General features: G+C 45.3%; 1 protein-coding gene across 1 annotated transcript in view; it reads left to right on the top strand.

Moving 5' to 3' along the window:
* The window catches only part of COQ10A (coenzyme Q10A), a 69037-nt gene that overhangs the window by 31149 nt on the left and 21530 nt on the right, over window positions 1–16358 (top strand). The window contains exons 2-3 of the mRNA XM_082245886.1: window positions 5143–5298; window positions 14274–14466. Of these exons, the coding sequence (XP_082102012.1) occupies window positions 5143–5298; window positions 14274–14466 (349 nt within the window). The remainder of the gene's footprint in view (window positions 1–5142; window positions 5299–14273; window positions 14467–16358) is intronic.

Raw genomic sequence — 16358 nt, 5'->3', positions numbered from 1 at the left:
TGGAACTCTGCTTTAAAAACTTAAATTTGTCAATTAAAAATTTAGACTCCTTCTTCTTCTTTTTTTTTTTTTTTTTTTTTAAATCCATAATAGCGGAGTTGCAGACAGGGAACATAGTGGTCACATTAGCCTTTCAGGAAGTGATAAAATGGAATCCTACCATACATGCAGAGCTGAAAGATTGCTAGGACGTGCAGTGCTGCCAACAAGGCCTTGGCTTGTAAACATGGCTATGTTCAGAGTACATGATCGTGAAAAGGAGAGCCAACAGGTGGGGATGTTACACTCTCTAGCATCTGCACTGTGCGTATTTGGAATAGATACTATGTTATATTACATAATCCTACATTGGGAAGTAGTGAACAGCCTTTGCTAACTGGAAAAGTACATACTTTCCCTTGGGTAGATTATGTATGTGTGCTTTTCTATCCGTGCACTTCTCCTGAATAGTAACTTTACACCTTTATAGATGGGTGTGAAAGGACTTCAGCATCCCTTCAGTAATCTGTGGATGAGACCTATGGACATACTGAAATAATAGTTGCTTCCACTGCCACTTTAGTACTTTTACAATACATGGCATTATGAAACCTATTTGTCTGTATTTCTGTCTGCATGTGCAGCTCTATTATCAGATTCTCCCAGATAGCAGTCACTAGAGGTCACATCAAGGTGAGGTGACCTGAATCGCTGGTATTGTGCCATGTTATGCAATACCTTTTCCATTATTTCACATAAAGCCAGTGTTTGCTGAATACTGCAGACTTCTGTTCTTTGTTCTTTTCTGTTCAACTGTTTCATTATGCATATGCTTTGTTTGCATACATTAAGGTTTTCCACTTACAAGTCTTTATCTTGAAGTTATTTGTAGCCAGAATTGGCATGATTTGTTTTGGGTTTGTACCACCTAAAAAGAGAAGTTTAGGTGTTTGATTTCCAAAAAAAAAAATAAAATTCTGGATGTAGCATCAGTCCTTCTAAAACTGAGAACCCAGCGATCAAACACCACTGATCCCTCAGTTCTGTGTTTTTTCTTTTTTTTTTTTTTTTTTTTTCATTGCATTTTGTGCATTTCGATACAAAAAAAATGCAACATGTTCTACTTTTGCGGACTTCACTGTGAACTAGGGCCATTGGGAACCATATCAAATGCTGGCAATGCGTTTTGCAGAATAAAAATGTACTGGACTGCATGTGGTGTGAGCCAGCCCTTCATAAACGGGTACTCCACAGTCCAGGAGTCCAGCGCTGTCTTCACCCAGGCTGGTGCTACAATTGCAACTGGGAGCCAGCTGTGACTTTCAGAAATTTTACAGCTGGCACCCTACTGTGCATGCGCTAGATCATGCTCATTCTACACTCCCGCGCAGTCGTGGGCGGCGTCGGTCAGATAGAGCCGAGCAGGGGGGCGGAGCGGGACTCGGGAGCAGCCGAGCATGCCGAGGGAGGCCAGAGGCCCCGCCCCCGAGCCATCGCATTGGCATCGGGCGGGGATGTGAGGAGTCTCCAAGAGAAAGGCATTTTAAAGTCAGCAGTGTCTCAGGGGGCCGTATAAAACTAAAGGACGGGCCGCAACTGGCCTGCGGGCCGGACTTTGGACATGACTGCTCTAGACCAAGAACTGAGTGATCAAAGACTGCTGATTGCTCAGTTCTTGGTCTTCAGAGAACAGAGAGCTGGTGACTGTCAGTCAGTGGCTCTCTGCCCTGCCCCTCTAGCGCTCACTAGAGCGCTGGTTGGGGAGGGGGCGAAAGCGGCTAGCTCAGGTATTCATTGGCTCGCTGAGAGGCTAAGCCAGCTCCCGTTGGGAATCTTGGTGGATCACGGCTATAAAGTCATTATTTCTCCAGATCGTGGACTAGCTTGACAGACAGCCAACAGACTTTTGCCCTACTTCTCCTTTCAGTATAATCTAGGTAAAACACTATTGATTTCACTCTAAAATCCTTGCACTGTTTTCTATTAAAGAGGTGTTGTGAAATAGCCGTTCTAAAGTATGGAATAGAACACATGAAATAGAATATAGAAGGGTGATTTACAAATGCAGAGGCAGTAGCAGGGTACCACACAATGTCAGACAACCTGTATACACACAGCCAAGAACATAAAGGGCCCTTTCACACTGGGTGGATCCATTTGACGGAATCCGCTTGCTCGACTGGGATCGATCCGCTGAGCAGGCGCATGACAGGTCCATCTTTGCCAACTGTTGCGTTGTGACATGCTTTGATGGAAAAAAGTACAGCATGTCATTTTTATGACTTTTTTTTTTTTTTTTTTTTTCTCTTAGGCAATAAGGCAGTTTTTTTTTTTTTTTTGGCCCAATGTATATGGTATGCACAGTCCCTTAAGGCAGTGGTCCTCAACTCCGGTCCTCAAGGCCCACTAACAGGCCAGATTTTAAGTATTACCTTGGGGAGATGCAGACTAGAGTACTGCAATCATTGAGCAGCAAATGATATCACCTGGGATGGATTTCAGTTATCTTGCAAACCTGGCCTGTTAGTGGGTCCTGAGGACCAGGGTTGAGGACCACTGCCTTAAGGTGGCCATGGACGGATTGAAATTCAGCTGGTTCAGCAGGGACTCAATGAATTTCACTCAGTATGTGGCCGCTTATGTTCGACAGAAGTTGTTTGTCCGATACTTCTGTCACATAAACAATTTTTGGAAAACTTTTGTTGATCAGCAGCAGTCACTGATCAGTGTATTCTGATAGCGCTGAGTCCCTTTGCCACAATGCAATGTCTCATTTGGGGGAGGATCCTTCCTTCCCCCTCATTTGTGTAGATAGAGGAATCTGATATAATCATCTATATCATCTATAGGCCCCTTTTCATACTTGTGCGACCTACAATTCGCATGATTTTGCTGCGATTTTGACTTGACTTGATGTAATGCCTGTGTAATGTTGAGGTCTATGGAGCTTAAAACTCATCAAAGTCAGACCAAAGTAGTGCAGGTACTACTTTTGAAGTCGCACAGATATGAAAGGTACTTATTGGAAATCATGGAGTAAGAGTTATCATGTGACTTTGCAGTCCCAAGTCGCAGAAGTGTGAAAATGGCCTTAGTGTTACATTTTACACATCCACATCTTTGCCTGTTTGCGCCTTACATGAAGTAAAAAACCAATATAAATATTTTAATTATTTTCTCTACATCAGCCCTAAGGCTCGGGTCACACTACTGTGACATGGGATCTGACTTGTGAGACCCCAAGTCCCATGACCTGTCAAATTCAGTGTTCCCCTGTTAGAGCCGTCTTAACTGATACTACACAAATCACTCTGACTTAACCACTTAAGCCCCGGAAGATTTTACCCCCTTCCTGACCAGGGCCTATTTTGCGATTCGGCACTACGGACAATTGCGCGGTCGTGCGACGCTGTACCTAAACTAATTTGACGTCCTTTTTCTTTCCCCACAAACAGAGCTTTCTTTTGGTGGTATTTGATCACCTGTGCAAATTTTTTTTTTTTTTTTTGATCATGCGCTATAAACAAAAAAAAGAGCGTCAATTTTGCAAAAATAATAATAATTTTCACATTTTTTTTTTATATGAAATTCCCCCCCAAAAAAAAGTAAAAATCAAAATTTTTTTTAACATTTTCGGCGAATTTGTTTTATGCTACATATGTTTGGTAAAAAAAAATCGCAAAAAGCATATTTTGATTGGTTTGCGCAAAAGTTATCGCGTTTACTAACAAAGGGAAAGATTTTTGTTGTTTTTTTTTTTTTTAAACGCGTAATGGCGGCGATCTGTGATTTTTTTTTTTTTTTGCGGTACTGCGGCATTGCGGCGGACAGATCGGACCCTTGACTGACATTTTTGACACTTTTGGGGTTACCAGTGACATTACTACAGTAATCAGTGCTATACATATGCACTGTTACTGTAAAATTACATTGGCAGTGAAGGGGTTAACTTTTTTTGAGAGGGAGGGGTGGTGTGTGTCCCTAGGGGCGTGATTCTAACTGTGATTGGCTGTGGCTTGAGGTGTAGGAACAGTGATCAACGGTCCTACATAGTAGAACCGTATGATCACTATTTCTACACAGGGGAGAATGACAGGTGCCTTGTTTACATCAGCCGCCTGCCTTTCTCCCTCTCCACCGATGATCGCGAGTGACCGGTGGACGATCGGGTCCACCAGTCACACGCGGGGGGGTCCGTGACCACGCAGGAGCGAGCCTCCGGCGGCGCGCGTTCGCTCCCGAGACCCTCACAGGCTAGCGACGTAGTACAACGTCGCTTTGCCTGTGAGGGGCTGACCGCCGCAGTAAATAGTCGTGCGGCGGTCGGCAAGTGCTTAAGAGTTTCTTGCACTACTTTGGTCTGACTTGGGTGTGATTTTAGCCACTTGTACAGGATCCTAAATAGCATCCAAGTCGGAAGGAAGTCACACGGCAAAGTCATACGACTTTGCCATTGTAGCAGTGTGAACTGAGTCGAAACCTAAAGTCCCTCACTATGTGTAGGTGAGAAACCTAGGCGACATCTACAATCCTGCCAGCTAGTGCCCCACAATCTATCAGGTTTTTATTTCGGTTTACAATCTCATTGGGAAAATTGTTCCTCGCTTCCTGTTTGTGACACCTATGAAAGAAATGGGAAGCCGCAGAATGCAAGCTGAACAAAAGCGCATCAAAAACTGATCAGTGTGATAGGGCCATAAAACATTGTCAGAAGTTGTAACCCTCTCCACCCCAAGATTTTTTTTATTTTTATTCCTTTTACTCTCATTGGAAACCATTTCTTTTAGCTTGCCCTGAAAGGATGTGAATGGAAATCTCCCTATGCCTATGTTTTGTGTGTTTTTGGCTGTAATTCTATGTTGTAATGATTAAAAAAGTTTGCGTAATATAAACCATTTTACACATGGATTAAATAAAACCAATGTTCTTTTGAATGTTTAAGAAATGGACTGTGGTGTTAACTATAATTTTGTTATTCAGGCAGACCGTTCCACTTCCTAGACTGGGGCAGCCCAGCTGGCAGCCAGCCAGATTCACTATTGGCCTACAGCCTCACTGAGAAATTCCATAACCTGGCTTTCAGCTGATATGAAATACTAAAGTTCAGTTGTTCTCAGCCTTGATGTTTTGCTCATCTGACTCACCAATTCTTTTCTTTTTCAGACATTTATCGTCGTGTGGCATTCTTATGACTAGAACACCAAAAAGGATTTTGCAGGATGTTGGTGACCCTTGTATCCAGCACTGTCGGGGCTTTTTAGGATTTACTGGACCTTTCACTAATAAGAGAAAGGAGTACTCGGAGAGGAGAATAATCGGGTAAATCTATATATTGCATCTTTGGCCGTTACTTAGCCATCTCTTATGTTGTGTCTGCTTATTTATAAATCTTTTTATTGTCCTAAAATGTTTTATTTTTATAAACCTAAAATAGTATTTTGGTCATAATGCAAATATGGCTGCTGCCCTCTTAAAGCAAACCTATGCTTTGTCTATGCAAAGCAACAGGTTCACATAAATACCACCCCCTGCTAATCACCTTCCTTTTAGTATAGCCCCCCCTACCTGTCTGTCCAGTATCCAGAAATGCCTGAATATCTGGTGCTTCTGAGTATTAGAAGCATTCGACTCTCATCCCTTCCTCCCAGTGCAGCACTGGGTGCCAGAATAACCAGTCAGTTGGCCCCAGCCCTGACATGTAATGGTAGAGAGAGTTCATAGTCTTGTCTAAGCCTAACTAGAGGAACTTATAACTTTTTATATAGGGTTTGTGTAAGCAGATGGGGGTGGCATTTAGGTAAACCTGTTTAGTTGTCATGCATGGGCAATGCAATAGGTTCAACTATGTGGAACACTTTGACCTAAAGTGATTCTTCAGTCATACTAATTGTGGGCAGCCGGCTGTGACTGCTTGTGGCTTCACAGCCTGCTGCTCACTGTGCATGTGCGAGAGCTAGTCCCGCAGCTTTTTGGGACCTGCAATGTGTTCCAGAAGGCTGCTGGAGAAGGAGAGGGGGGCCTTTTGCTTAAAAAAACAGTACCTGCTCCCTGCCAAAAAAAAAATGCCGAAGGAGGGGAGGAGGAGCAGACCCTCCCCTTTTGGGTAAAGTTCAGCTTTACCAATTCAGCCCCGTAAGGTTTTACCCTCTTAATGACCGGGCCATTTTTTGCGATACAGCACTGCAATACTGGCGTGGTCGTGCGGCGCTGTACCCAGATAAAATTGATGTTTTCTTTTCCACAAATAGAGCTTTCTTCTGGTGGTATTTGATCACCTCTGCAGTTTTTATTTTTTGCGCTAAAAAACAAGAAAGAGAGTGACAAGTTTGGAAAAAAAAAAAAAAAAAACAATATTTTTTACTTTCTGCTATAAAACACATCCAATAAAAAAAAACAAAAAAAAAAAATTTCTACATCAATTTAGGTCAGTATGTATTCTGCTACATATTTTTGGTTAAAAAAAATCCCAATAAGCGTATCTTGATTGGTTTGCGCAAAAGTTTACAGTGTCTAAAAACGATGGGATATTTTTGTGGAATTTTTATTTATTTTTTTCACTAGTAATAGCTGCTATCAGTGATTTATAGCAGGACTGCGACATTACGGCGTACAAACCAGACACCTAACTGACACTTTTTTGGGGACCAGTGACGCCAATACAGTGGTCATTGCTAAAAACTACACACTGTTGCTGTACTAATAACACGGGCAGGGAAGGGGTTAACATCAGGGGCGATCAAAGGTTTTAATGTGTCCCTAGGGGGTGCTTGCTAACTGTAGGGGTGTTGCTCTGACTGGGGGAAGACAGAGACCGGTGTTCCTGCTTAACAGAAACACAAGATCTCCATATTTTCCCCTGTCAGAACGGCTATCTGCCTTCTTAACAGACCACCGTTCTGCCTCCCAGGAATGATCGCAGGTGGCCCGCAGGCATCTGGTTTGTAGAACCGGCTAATTTGCTCCGCCTCTGTCCAATCAGCATGCGATCGAGTCTCTGGCGGTGCACGTGCACCACCTAGAGGCTATTGCATGAAATGATTTAACACTGACAGAGGTGTTTACAATGACCAGCTTTTATTTATGTAAAATCTTTATCCCAAAAGGGGAAAAAATGTTTGCTGTATCTTCTTATAAAGTATTATCCGGAGTTTTAACAGACTTAGAGCTGTTAAAGCTCAGTTAGTGTGCGGTGTCGGCACACAACTCTCGACCCAATTGATTTTAAGGTAGTGGTTCTCCAGGAGAATCTCCTGTACCATGCCCACAGCTCTGCACCATGCCAGATTTACATTACGATTTATAACAGTAGCAAAATTACAGTTGTGAAGTAGCAACGAAAATATTTTTATGGTTGGGGGTCACAACAACACGAGAAAGGGTCGCGGCATTAGGAAGGTTGAGAACCGCTGATTTAAGGAGGCGCATATATGCATTATGGCCGTGGAAAAAGGTTAATTTAAAAAAATTCTCTCTCTTCCTTTGGTTTTCTCTAATTCACATGGGCTTCCTGCATTTGTTTAAGCGCAAGAGAAAATGGATTTTGGAATCCTTAACAAACCTACTTTCCATAACCGTTTCTGTTGCCTTTTTAAATGTACCTGCGTGTACAGTACACATGTATACATGTGTTTTGGTGCATTTTGAGTATCTAAATTGCCCCCTCATTTCTAAACGCTGCCAAATTGAATCCCCCTAAGTATATATGTAGACTGGGTTGTCCCATTTTAAAATCATTACATGCATTTATACACTTTTAGGAGTTTCCTTTAAATGCAGAGAGGCTCTAAAGTTAATACAGGTGGATTTGGAACCGAAAATGAAAGCACTTTCATTTTTTGCATATTTTGCTAACTACATTTTAGAGCAGGAGAGGGTATGTTTGTGGTGGATACTGATAAGCTTGTAAATGTTCTACTAATCAGCTGATGTCAGCATTATGTGTTTCTCTTCTGTTCATTGACGGACACAGCTCCTGATATTCTTTACCATTGGGTTATACTGCCCCCTACATGAGTAGGACACCAGGCAGAAAAAAAAAAATCTGGCTACGTCTATGATTAGTCCCAGGGTATATACTTCCTCTCTCTGCTATAGGTACTCCATTTATTTTCTGCCTAGTCAGGAGTAAGGACCTAGTTCCTTGCTGGGATCTTTGGTCTTAGCAACAGTTTTTAGATAGACATTTTTTTTCCTTTGAGATCTACAATTGACTGCCGGACTGGGCGACGGGCTGGATAATCTAGATCCAGTGGTCACCCCGGTCTGACCAGGGAGGGTGCGCAGACCTCAGCTCTGTGCTAGGTCAGCCTCAACATAGCCCCACTGGACAGGGGCTGGCCTGCAAGTGAAACGCCTCACAAGGTCTCATATGACCGGGTCTCGGCCCGAGTTGCAGCGTTCCTTCTGGCCGAAAGCCCCCCCATTTCGATGGAGAGGGTTTCTGTCTGGAGCTGTGCCTGCCTGATATGGTGAGTAGCTGTCCCCCTCCCCCTAGAGGGTTTTGGGGTGGCCTCCTTGGCATGGTCAGACCCCCGGGTTCCCCTCCTTCCCGCAGGCACCCCCCTTGTAGAGTCCCTCATCCTGCCTCCCTCCACACTGGGGCTATTTGAGTGGTCTGGCCACTTTCCTTGGAAGGAGGCAGGGTGATAACTGGCGATGGAAGGGCTGGGGTGGGGCACTGCCAGGGACCGGACGATCGATTGTGCGGAGGGGGGTGGGGGTTGTACCTGGTGGGGACACCTGCCAGGGCCCCCCGTTCTGCCATGGCCTGGTCTCCCTCTTGGGTCCCTCTGAGCCTTGTGGGGCCGCCATTTTGTTGTAGCCTGTGTGTTTCTATACATGACAGTCATTTTCTTGTGGTTTGCCATTGGAAATGGCAGTGGCCATGACAGTGGAGCCATGTGGCTGGTGATTTCGGTTTTGGAAGCCTCTCCTCATCCCCTGGTGCTGACTCCTGCTTCATTTTACTTCCTGATCCCTGCATGTGTAGTGCAGGTGCCTGTTTCTGTGGGTGGTGAGTCTAATGGGGTCCGCTCCCTCTCTGCTGAGGATCGCTTGGTGCTTTGAGCCTGGCGACTGGGTGGTGCTGCCAACGCGTTTGGGGTTGTCCCTTAGCAGTGTTTTTTACACTTTTTGTGGGGTCCCCCTGGGGACCGATGGAGCTTTTGGAGCACATTTCCCCACCTAATCCCCTCTCTGAGGCTGTGGGGCCCCCTGGGTCCCAACCACCCATCCATGCACTGACAGCGGTCCTGGAGTCCCTTGTGTCCCAGGTGGAGGTGGCCTGTGGATGACTGGCTAGCAAAAAGAACCCCCCCGCCTCATTTGTCTCTTCAGATCCTGAATCTGAATTAGCCGCAGCGGGCGTGGGTCCACCTGCTGGGTCTGCAACCACACGCCTGGAATTCTCTGCTAGTGAGGATGATTCCTCCACGTCTGCGACCGCGCTCGAGAAGGTGCTAGTGGATGCACTGATTGTATCTGTGCGTGAGACCCTGAAGATGGAGGACGCAGCTAAAGCTGCAACGTAGGCGCAGGTGCCCTTTGGCACTCACAAGCCATCCAAAGGGGCAAAGGTGTTTCCTTTCCCCACCAAACATCCCAGTGGGGTCCCTAAGCGCTTTACTAGGCGTTACCCCTATGAGGAGTCCCTTAAGAAGTGGACTGTGTCACCGGTGGAGGACCCTCAGGTTTCCACATTAAACAAGGCAACCATGATTCTATTTGAAGAGCCCCGGGCCTTTAAGGATCCGGCTGACCAAAAGGCGGAGGCTGTGGCCCGCACTATGTACACTCTGGCTGGTTCGGCAATAAGGCCGGTATTCACCATTGCCCTAGTGTCGTAAACTCTGACAGAGTGGTCTAAGTTTCTACACCGGGACCTGGAGGGGGAACAGCTCCCCCCTGCCTTGCCGAGCTGGCAGACCAGCTGGCCAAGGGGCTGCAGTATATCTGTGATGCCTCTTTGAATGCGGCTCCCCTGATGGCTCGTCTCTGTTTTGGCAGTAGTCCATCTGCATGTTTTTTGGCTCAAGTGCTGGTCTGCGGATCAGGCTTCAAAAAAGGCCTTGACTGATCTTCCCTGTTAAGGATATCGATTGTTTGGAGCTATCCTGGATGACATCATTAAAGGTCTCACAGGGGGCAAGAGTACTTTTCTTCCGCAGGCTACTAATGGCAAGGAACCTCGTCGTAGACGTGGGCCTTCCTCCTCAGCTCATAAGTTTTTTTCGTCCCTCCAGGTCGACTGACAAGGGCTCGAAGCCTTTCGGGGCCTCTTCTGTAGGATCCAAACTAACCTGGTCTGGCAAGCCAAAATCTGGCTTTTCCAGACCCGGGGACAAGGCTCCTTCTGCATGAAGGTGCGCCCTCACCCATGTTGATATGAAGGATGCCTACCTTCACATTCCAATGTGTGCCAGTCACCACTGTTTTCTCCTCTTTGATGTGGGAGAGGAGCATTATCAGTTTGTGGCATTACCCTTTGATCTCGCAACTGCTCCTCGGATCTTCACACAAGCATTAGCCCCGGTGCTAGCTTTGCTACGCCAACGGGGGATCTCGGTAAGGGGCTACTTGGATGATCTCCTCCTGTGAGTGGAGTCTCCCTCTGCTCTGGTGGAGAACTGGAGATCGCAATACGAACTCTGCAGGATTCTGAATTTTTCAGAAGTCTGCTCTGGTTCCATCCACAAAGCTGGACTATCTGGGTCTGAATCTGGACTCGGCTCTAACCAGAGGGCTCCTTCCTCTGGACAAACTCCAGAAATTGCAGGCAGCAATTCGCCTCCTGCTGTCCAACAAATAGTCATCCCTCCGGACTTGCATGCGAGTGCTGGGCCTGATGGTGTCTTTCTTCGATGTGGTTCCGTTTGCACAGTTCCATATGAGATCCCTGCAAAGGGAAATTCTGACCAAATGGCACAAGACTCCGCAGTCTCAGGGCACGAAGGAGTAACTGATATGGTGGCTTTGTTCTCTGGCGCTTCGGCTGGGAAATTCCTTCCTCCTCTTGTATTGGACAGTGGTCACCTCAGATGCCAGCCTATCCAGCTGGGGAGGTGTCCTTGGCAAGCATTCTGCCCAGGCGATCTGGCTGCTGGAAGAGGAACTCGGAGCGATCAGACTGTCTGGATTATTTGAGGAATCGTCTTCAGGGTTGTTCAGTGTGCATTCAATCGGACAATGCCACGGCCTGGCTTATGTCAATCACCAACGGGGCACAAGAAGTGTCCTGGTGGCTCTGGAGGTAGCCGGCATTCTAAGGTGGGCAGATTGTTTTGCTCCAGCCCTCTCTGCTGTACACCTTCCCGGGGTGGAAAATTGGCAGGCGGGTTACCTCAGTCGGCAGGCGTTGGACCAAGGGGAGTGGTCCCTTCACCAGAGGCTTGTGGCTCGGTCAAGGGATTCTCTGGCAGACACGGTGGTGGCCTTGTGGGGTCAGTTTAGTCTGATTTACGCCTTCCCTCCTCTCAAGCTTCTGCCAAGACATATAACGTAGGATTGAGGCAGAAGGGATTCCAGACTGTCCTCTCCTGGCTTGTTACGCAGATCTGGTGCGGCTGGTCACCGGCGTTCCTTGGCAGCTTCCTCTCATGGAGGATCTGCTGTCCCAAGGACCGATCTTCCATCCTGCTTTACATTTTCTGGCTTTGATGGCTTGGCTGTTGAATGCCTGGTGCTGAAGGATAGGGGTTTGAGTCGGTGATTCCTACGCTGTTGAAAGCTAGGCAATCTACCTCTAGGAAGATCTACCATCGTACGTGGAAGACGTTCATTGCGTGGTGTGAGTCTCTTGGGGTTCTTCCTAGCTCCTTCTCAGTGGCTCGGATCTTGATCTTACTTCAATGGGGGGGGGGTTGAACAGAAATTGGTCTTTAGTACCATCAAGGGCCAGGTGTCGGCTTTTGCCGTAATCTTCCAGCAACCTTTTGGCCACGCACTCCCTGGTGTGCGAACCTTTCTGTAGAGTGTCCTACATTTTGGTTTCTCCAGTGCGGGCTCTGTCGCTGCCTTAGGATCTCGATTTGGTGCCTTCAGCTCTACAGAAACCTCCCTTTTGAAAATATTCGGTAGATTTCCCTGCTTATGCTGTCGCAGAAGGTGGCCTTTTTAGTGGTAATCACCGCTGCGTGCATGGTGTTGGAACTGGTGGCGTTATCCTGTTGTTCACCTTACCTGGTGATTCACAGGGATAAGGTGGTTCTTCGCCCCCTGTCTGTCGTTCCTTCCAAAGGTTGTCTCTGATTTTCATTTGAATGAAGACATTTTGTTGCCTTCCCTGTGTCCCAGGTCTAAACATCTGAAGGAAATTGCCTTGCATGCCTTGGATGTGGTCTGGGCAATTAGGGTGTACCTGGCAACTACGGAGTCTTTCAGGAAGTCAGACTTTGTGCTCACTGATGGACCTTGAAAAGGGTTGTCCGCTTCCTCTGCCTATCAAGGCGCACTCTACTAGGGCGCTTAGTGCCTCCTGGGCTTTCCATCATCCGCTGTTGGTGACGCAGGTTTGCAAGGGGGCCACCTGGTTGTCGGTGCACAGTTTTATAAAGTGGATGTGTTGGCATCTGCGGATGCTGCTTTTGCCCGCAAGATTTTGCAGGCTGCTAAGAGGACATGATTCTCTTTGAGAGAGAGTGTTTGTTTGTTTTTTTAAGGTGGGCTCCAGTTTTTTGGTTTATCTCCTATTGCCTGGTTGGCTAATGTTTTTAGCCTTGGGAATTTTTTTGTTCACTGCTTTGGGACGTCCCAATGGCTATAAATATTAGGAGCTATGTCCGTCGATTAAGGAAAGAGAAAATGGGATTTTGACTTATGGTAAAATCCATTTCTCTGATGTTCATTGACGGACACAGCACCCACCCCTCTGTGGAGTTATAATTCTCCTGACCCTGCTTGTAACCAAATGGAGTGGCTATAGCAGAGGGCCAGGTGTCGGCTTTTGCTGTAATCTTCCAGCAACCTTTTGGCCACGCACTCCCTGGGACTGCCCGTGGGTGTAGCCAGAATTATTTTCTGCCTAGTGTCCTACTCCTGTAGGGGGCAGTATAACCCAATGGTTCTGAATATTAGTGGCTGCGTCAGTCCATGAACATCAGAGAAATAAATTTTACGGTAAGTAAAAAATCCAATTTTTAATTTTGGATTTTATTAGGCAAAGGTTGGAACCCTTGTTATGTTTTTATTGCTGTCTGTGTCTCTGCTGGGTAGGTTCACCCTCAATATTTGTCCCTGGTGGCCATTATTTCAAGTACAACAATCCTAAAGAAACAGACAGATGTTACCAAATTCCCTTGCCCTCATCTCCTAAGAGGAAAGGGGGTGAGGGGTCCTCTTGCTTTGGAGGGATCTCATCTCCCTTCCTGTTGTATCTCAGGGACAAGTAATGATTAGAAATCTTGTAGAAAAGAACGAAAAAAGGGCGCACCAACCTTGCGCATTAGCCAAGTGGTGTTTATTGACCAAATCAAAGAAAACAAAATATACTCACAAACATGTCATGTCAAGCATTTCCAGTCCACGATGGGCACAAAGTGACTAGGTCACTGGGACTGTGTGCAGCACACCAGAGGATCTTCCTTGGAGCCACAGTGGTTCTGAGGAAGAAGGGATATTCTCTCAAAATGCGTCAGCCATCTGAAAGGTCCTCTGATATGCTGGGTATGGTCCCCAGAGACCTGGTTGCTTTGTGTCCATGGTGGACTGGGAATGCCTTTTTGAAATGTTTGTTTGTTTGTGAATATATATATATATATATATATATATATATATATATATATATATATATATATATATATATATATATATATATATATATATATATATATATATATATATATATATATATATATATAATAATTTTTTTTATTTTGTCAATAAGCACCAGTTGGGTAATGCGCAAGGTTGGTGCGACCTCTTTTTGTTCTTTTCTACTTGGTTTCCATTGGGATCCCCTGACCCTAGGAGGGCAGCAAAGTCTGTGCATATACCCGGAGCCATAGAGATTCACCGCCACCACATCACTTTCGAGCGCGCAGGAGAATTTTTTTTTTTTTTTCCCATAATGATTGGAAATCTGCCTGATGAGGCACGGACAGCAGAAAAAAAAAAACTGACAAGGGTCTTAACCTTTCTCTTCTCTAGCCAAATAAAAAAATAAATGTTTGCATACATCATAGTTAAGCTTGCTAGGCCCTAATGACTATGCATTTGTATTACTCCATCATCTGCTGCTGTGAGTCACAAGACAAACTGGATAATGAAAATATGTAACTGAATTTTCATAAAATTTTCAGCTACTCCATGCAAGAGATGTATGAAGTGGTATCCAATGTGGAAGAGTACAAACAATTCGTACCGTGGTGTAAAACGTCCAATATCATCTCCAAGCGCACGGGATATGCAAAAGCACAGCTGGAGGTTGGCTTTCCACCCATCTTGGAGAGATACACATCCATCCTCACACTGGTGCGCCCTCATCTAGTAAAAGTAAGTGAATTCATAATGTGCATATCACTTTCCATTGAAAGAGTAAAATTTACAACAAGGATGACTTGTTGTACAAGAATCCCATTTATGCATTTGAGTAGGTCTTATTCTACATTTTATTCAGAGTCTTTGGGGTTAGAGTAGATACCACGTGTTGCTCTATTAAAGATCAAAGTCTGATAAAGTCAGTAAGTAGTCTGAAACCTGCTTTCTGTTGGCGTCATTCCTTAAAATTCTGTTGCTAGCAGAAGTCCTCTTTTAGGCTCGGTTCACACTGGGGCGTCGTCTGACAAGTCGCGCTCTATTCAGTGCAATGGAACCGGTCTAATCGGAGCGACTCAAGTCGCTCCAACTTAGAAAAAGGTTCCTGCACGACTTCGGAGCGGCTTACATTGACTTCTATTAAAGAAGTCGTTTGCAAATAGAAGTCGTTTGCAAGCTGTGCTGAAGTCGCACTGTATGGGGCGGCTTCAAAATTAGGCGGCACTTTTTTTTTTTTTTTTTTACACACTGTGACCAGAGCAATGTAATCTTGCCATAGTACTCTGGGGAAGTGATCAGTATTTTTTTTTTATTACACATTATGCTTGATTATAGCAGTGCATTACATTGCTATAAGCAAGCATTTTACTTAATTTAACTGATTCATTCGGTTTGTTTTGTGTTATTTAGCTTTGATTGGCCAGAGATAATCATATGGTACAGATTGGCTGTGGCTATGATTGGCTCTATCTGTACCATTTGATCACACTGACCAATCACAGCTAGCAACACAATTGTACACAATGGATGGTATGAAAGGAAGCCATCCATTGTTTACTATGGTCATGTGATCTGCTGTGTTTCAGCCTTCCACACTAATGAAGACCTTCCTTCCTTGTCCTTCCCTGCTTTCTGGCATCCCAAGGAAATTGCTTTCCTTTGTTTGGACATAGTCAAGGCTGTCCGAGTCAGAATCTAAAAGTCAGAGCCAATATATGAAAAAAAACAGAACTTTTCATACAAACAGGGTCGCGTTCAGGACACCCTGCTTCTAAGTACACTATTGCCAGGTGGATAAGACCACAAATTGTAAAATCCTATACTTTAAAATATATGGTACCATCAGTACCCTTACATGCTCACTCCACCAGATTGGTGGGGGTTTCCTGGGCATTCTGCAATCAGGCATCAATTGCTAAACTCTGTTAGGCTGCCACCTGGTCTTCAGTTCACACATTCTACAGATTCTACAGGGTGGATGTCCATACCTCTGCATGTGTAGATGTTGGCCACAAGGTTCTTTCAGCGACTAAGTTGGGTGTTTGGTCCTTTTCTGTTTCATTGGGTCTATTGGCACTACCCTTTTTGCACACCCTTTTAATTGGTTGGGGGTGTCCCAGGGTCAGTGAATATCCAGCCTGTGTTCTGTACTGCAAGATTAAGATAAAAGGAATTTTGACTTGCCTGTATATTCGGGATCTTGGAGTAAAAGTCAGGACACTGGCCACCCTCATCTCTGTTCTTTTTGTTACTTTTTATTGCTTGCTAAAAAAACCGAGGTCTCAAGAAGCGGGGGTTGGGTTTTTGGGTATGACCAAGGCAAGTTCAACCACCTGAAGATAGCATATTATAGCCAGGGTCTATAAATATTCAGCCGTATCTTTCAGACCACTCCCCTATCAAAATATTGTTCTCTTCAGGTGAGAGCCGGGACACGGGATATTGGAGACTGGGGCCACATTGGATTGGTTACCCCAAGATTCAAGAAATGGCCTTTCCACAAAATGTCTGCATTTTGTCAGAACAATGAGGATTCCACCCCCCTTGATGTGGTGTAGGAGGTGTGCAAGGCTTTTGCTAGAGGTAAATACATTTCCTCTATTAAGGCCCCGCCCTCTGATTTTGCCTGC

This window comes from Pelophylax lessonae, assembly GCF_965119305.1.
Source record: "Pelophylax lessonae genome assembly, chromosome: 2".
Taxonomy (NCBI): domain Eukaryota; kingdom Metazoa; phylum Chordata; class Amphibia; order Anura; family Ranidae; genus Pelophylax; species Pelophylax lessonae.
This window is presented reverse-complemented; position numbering and strand designations above follow the sequence as displayed.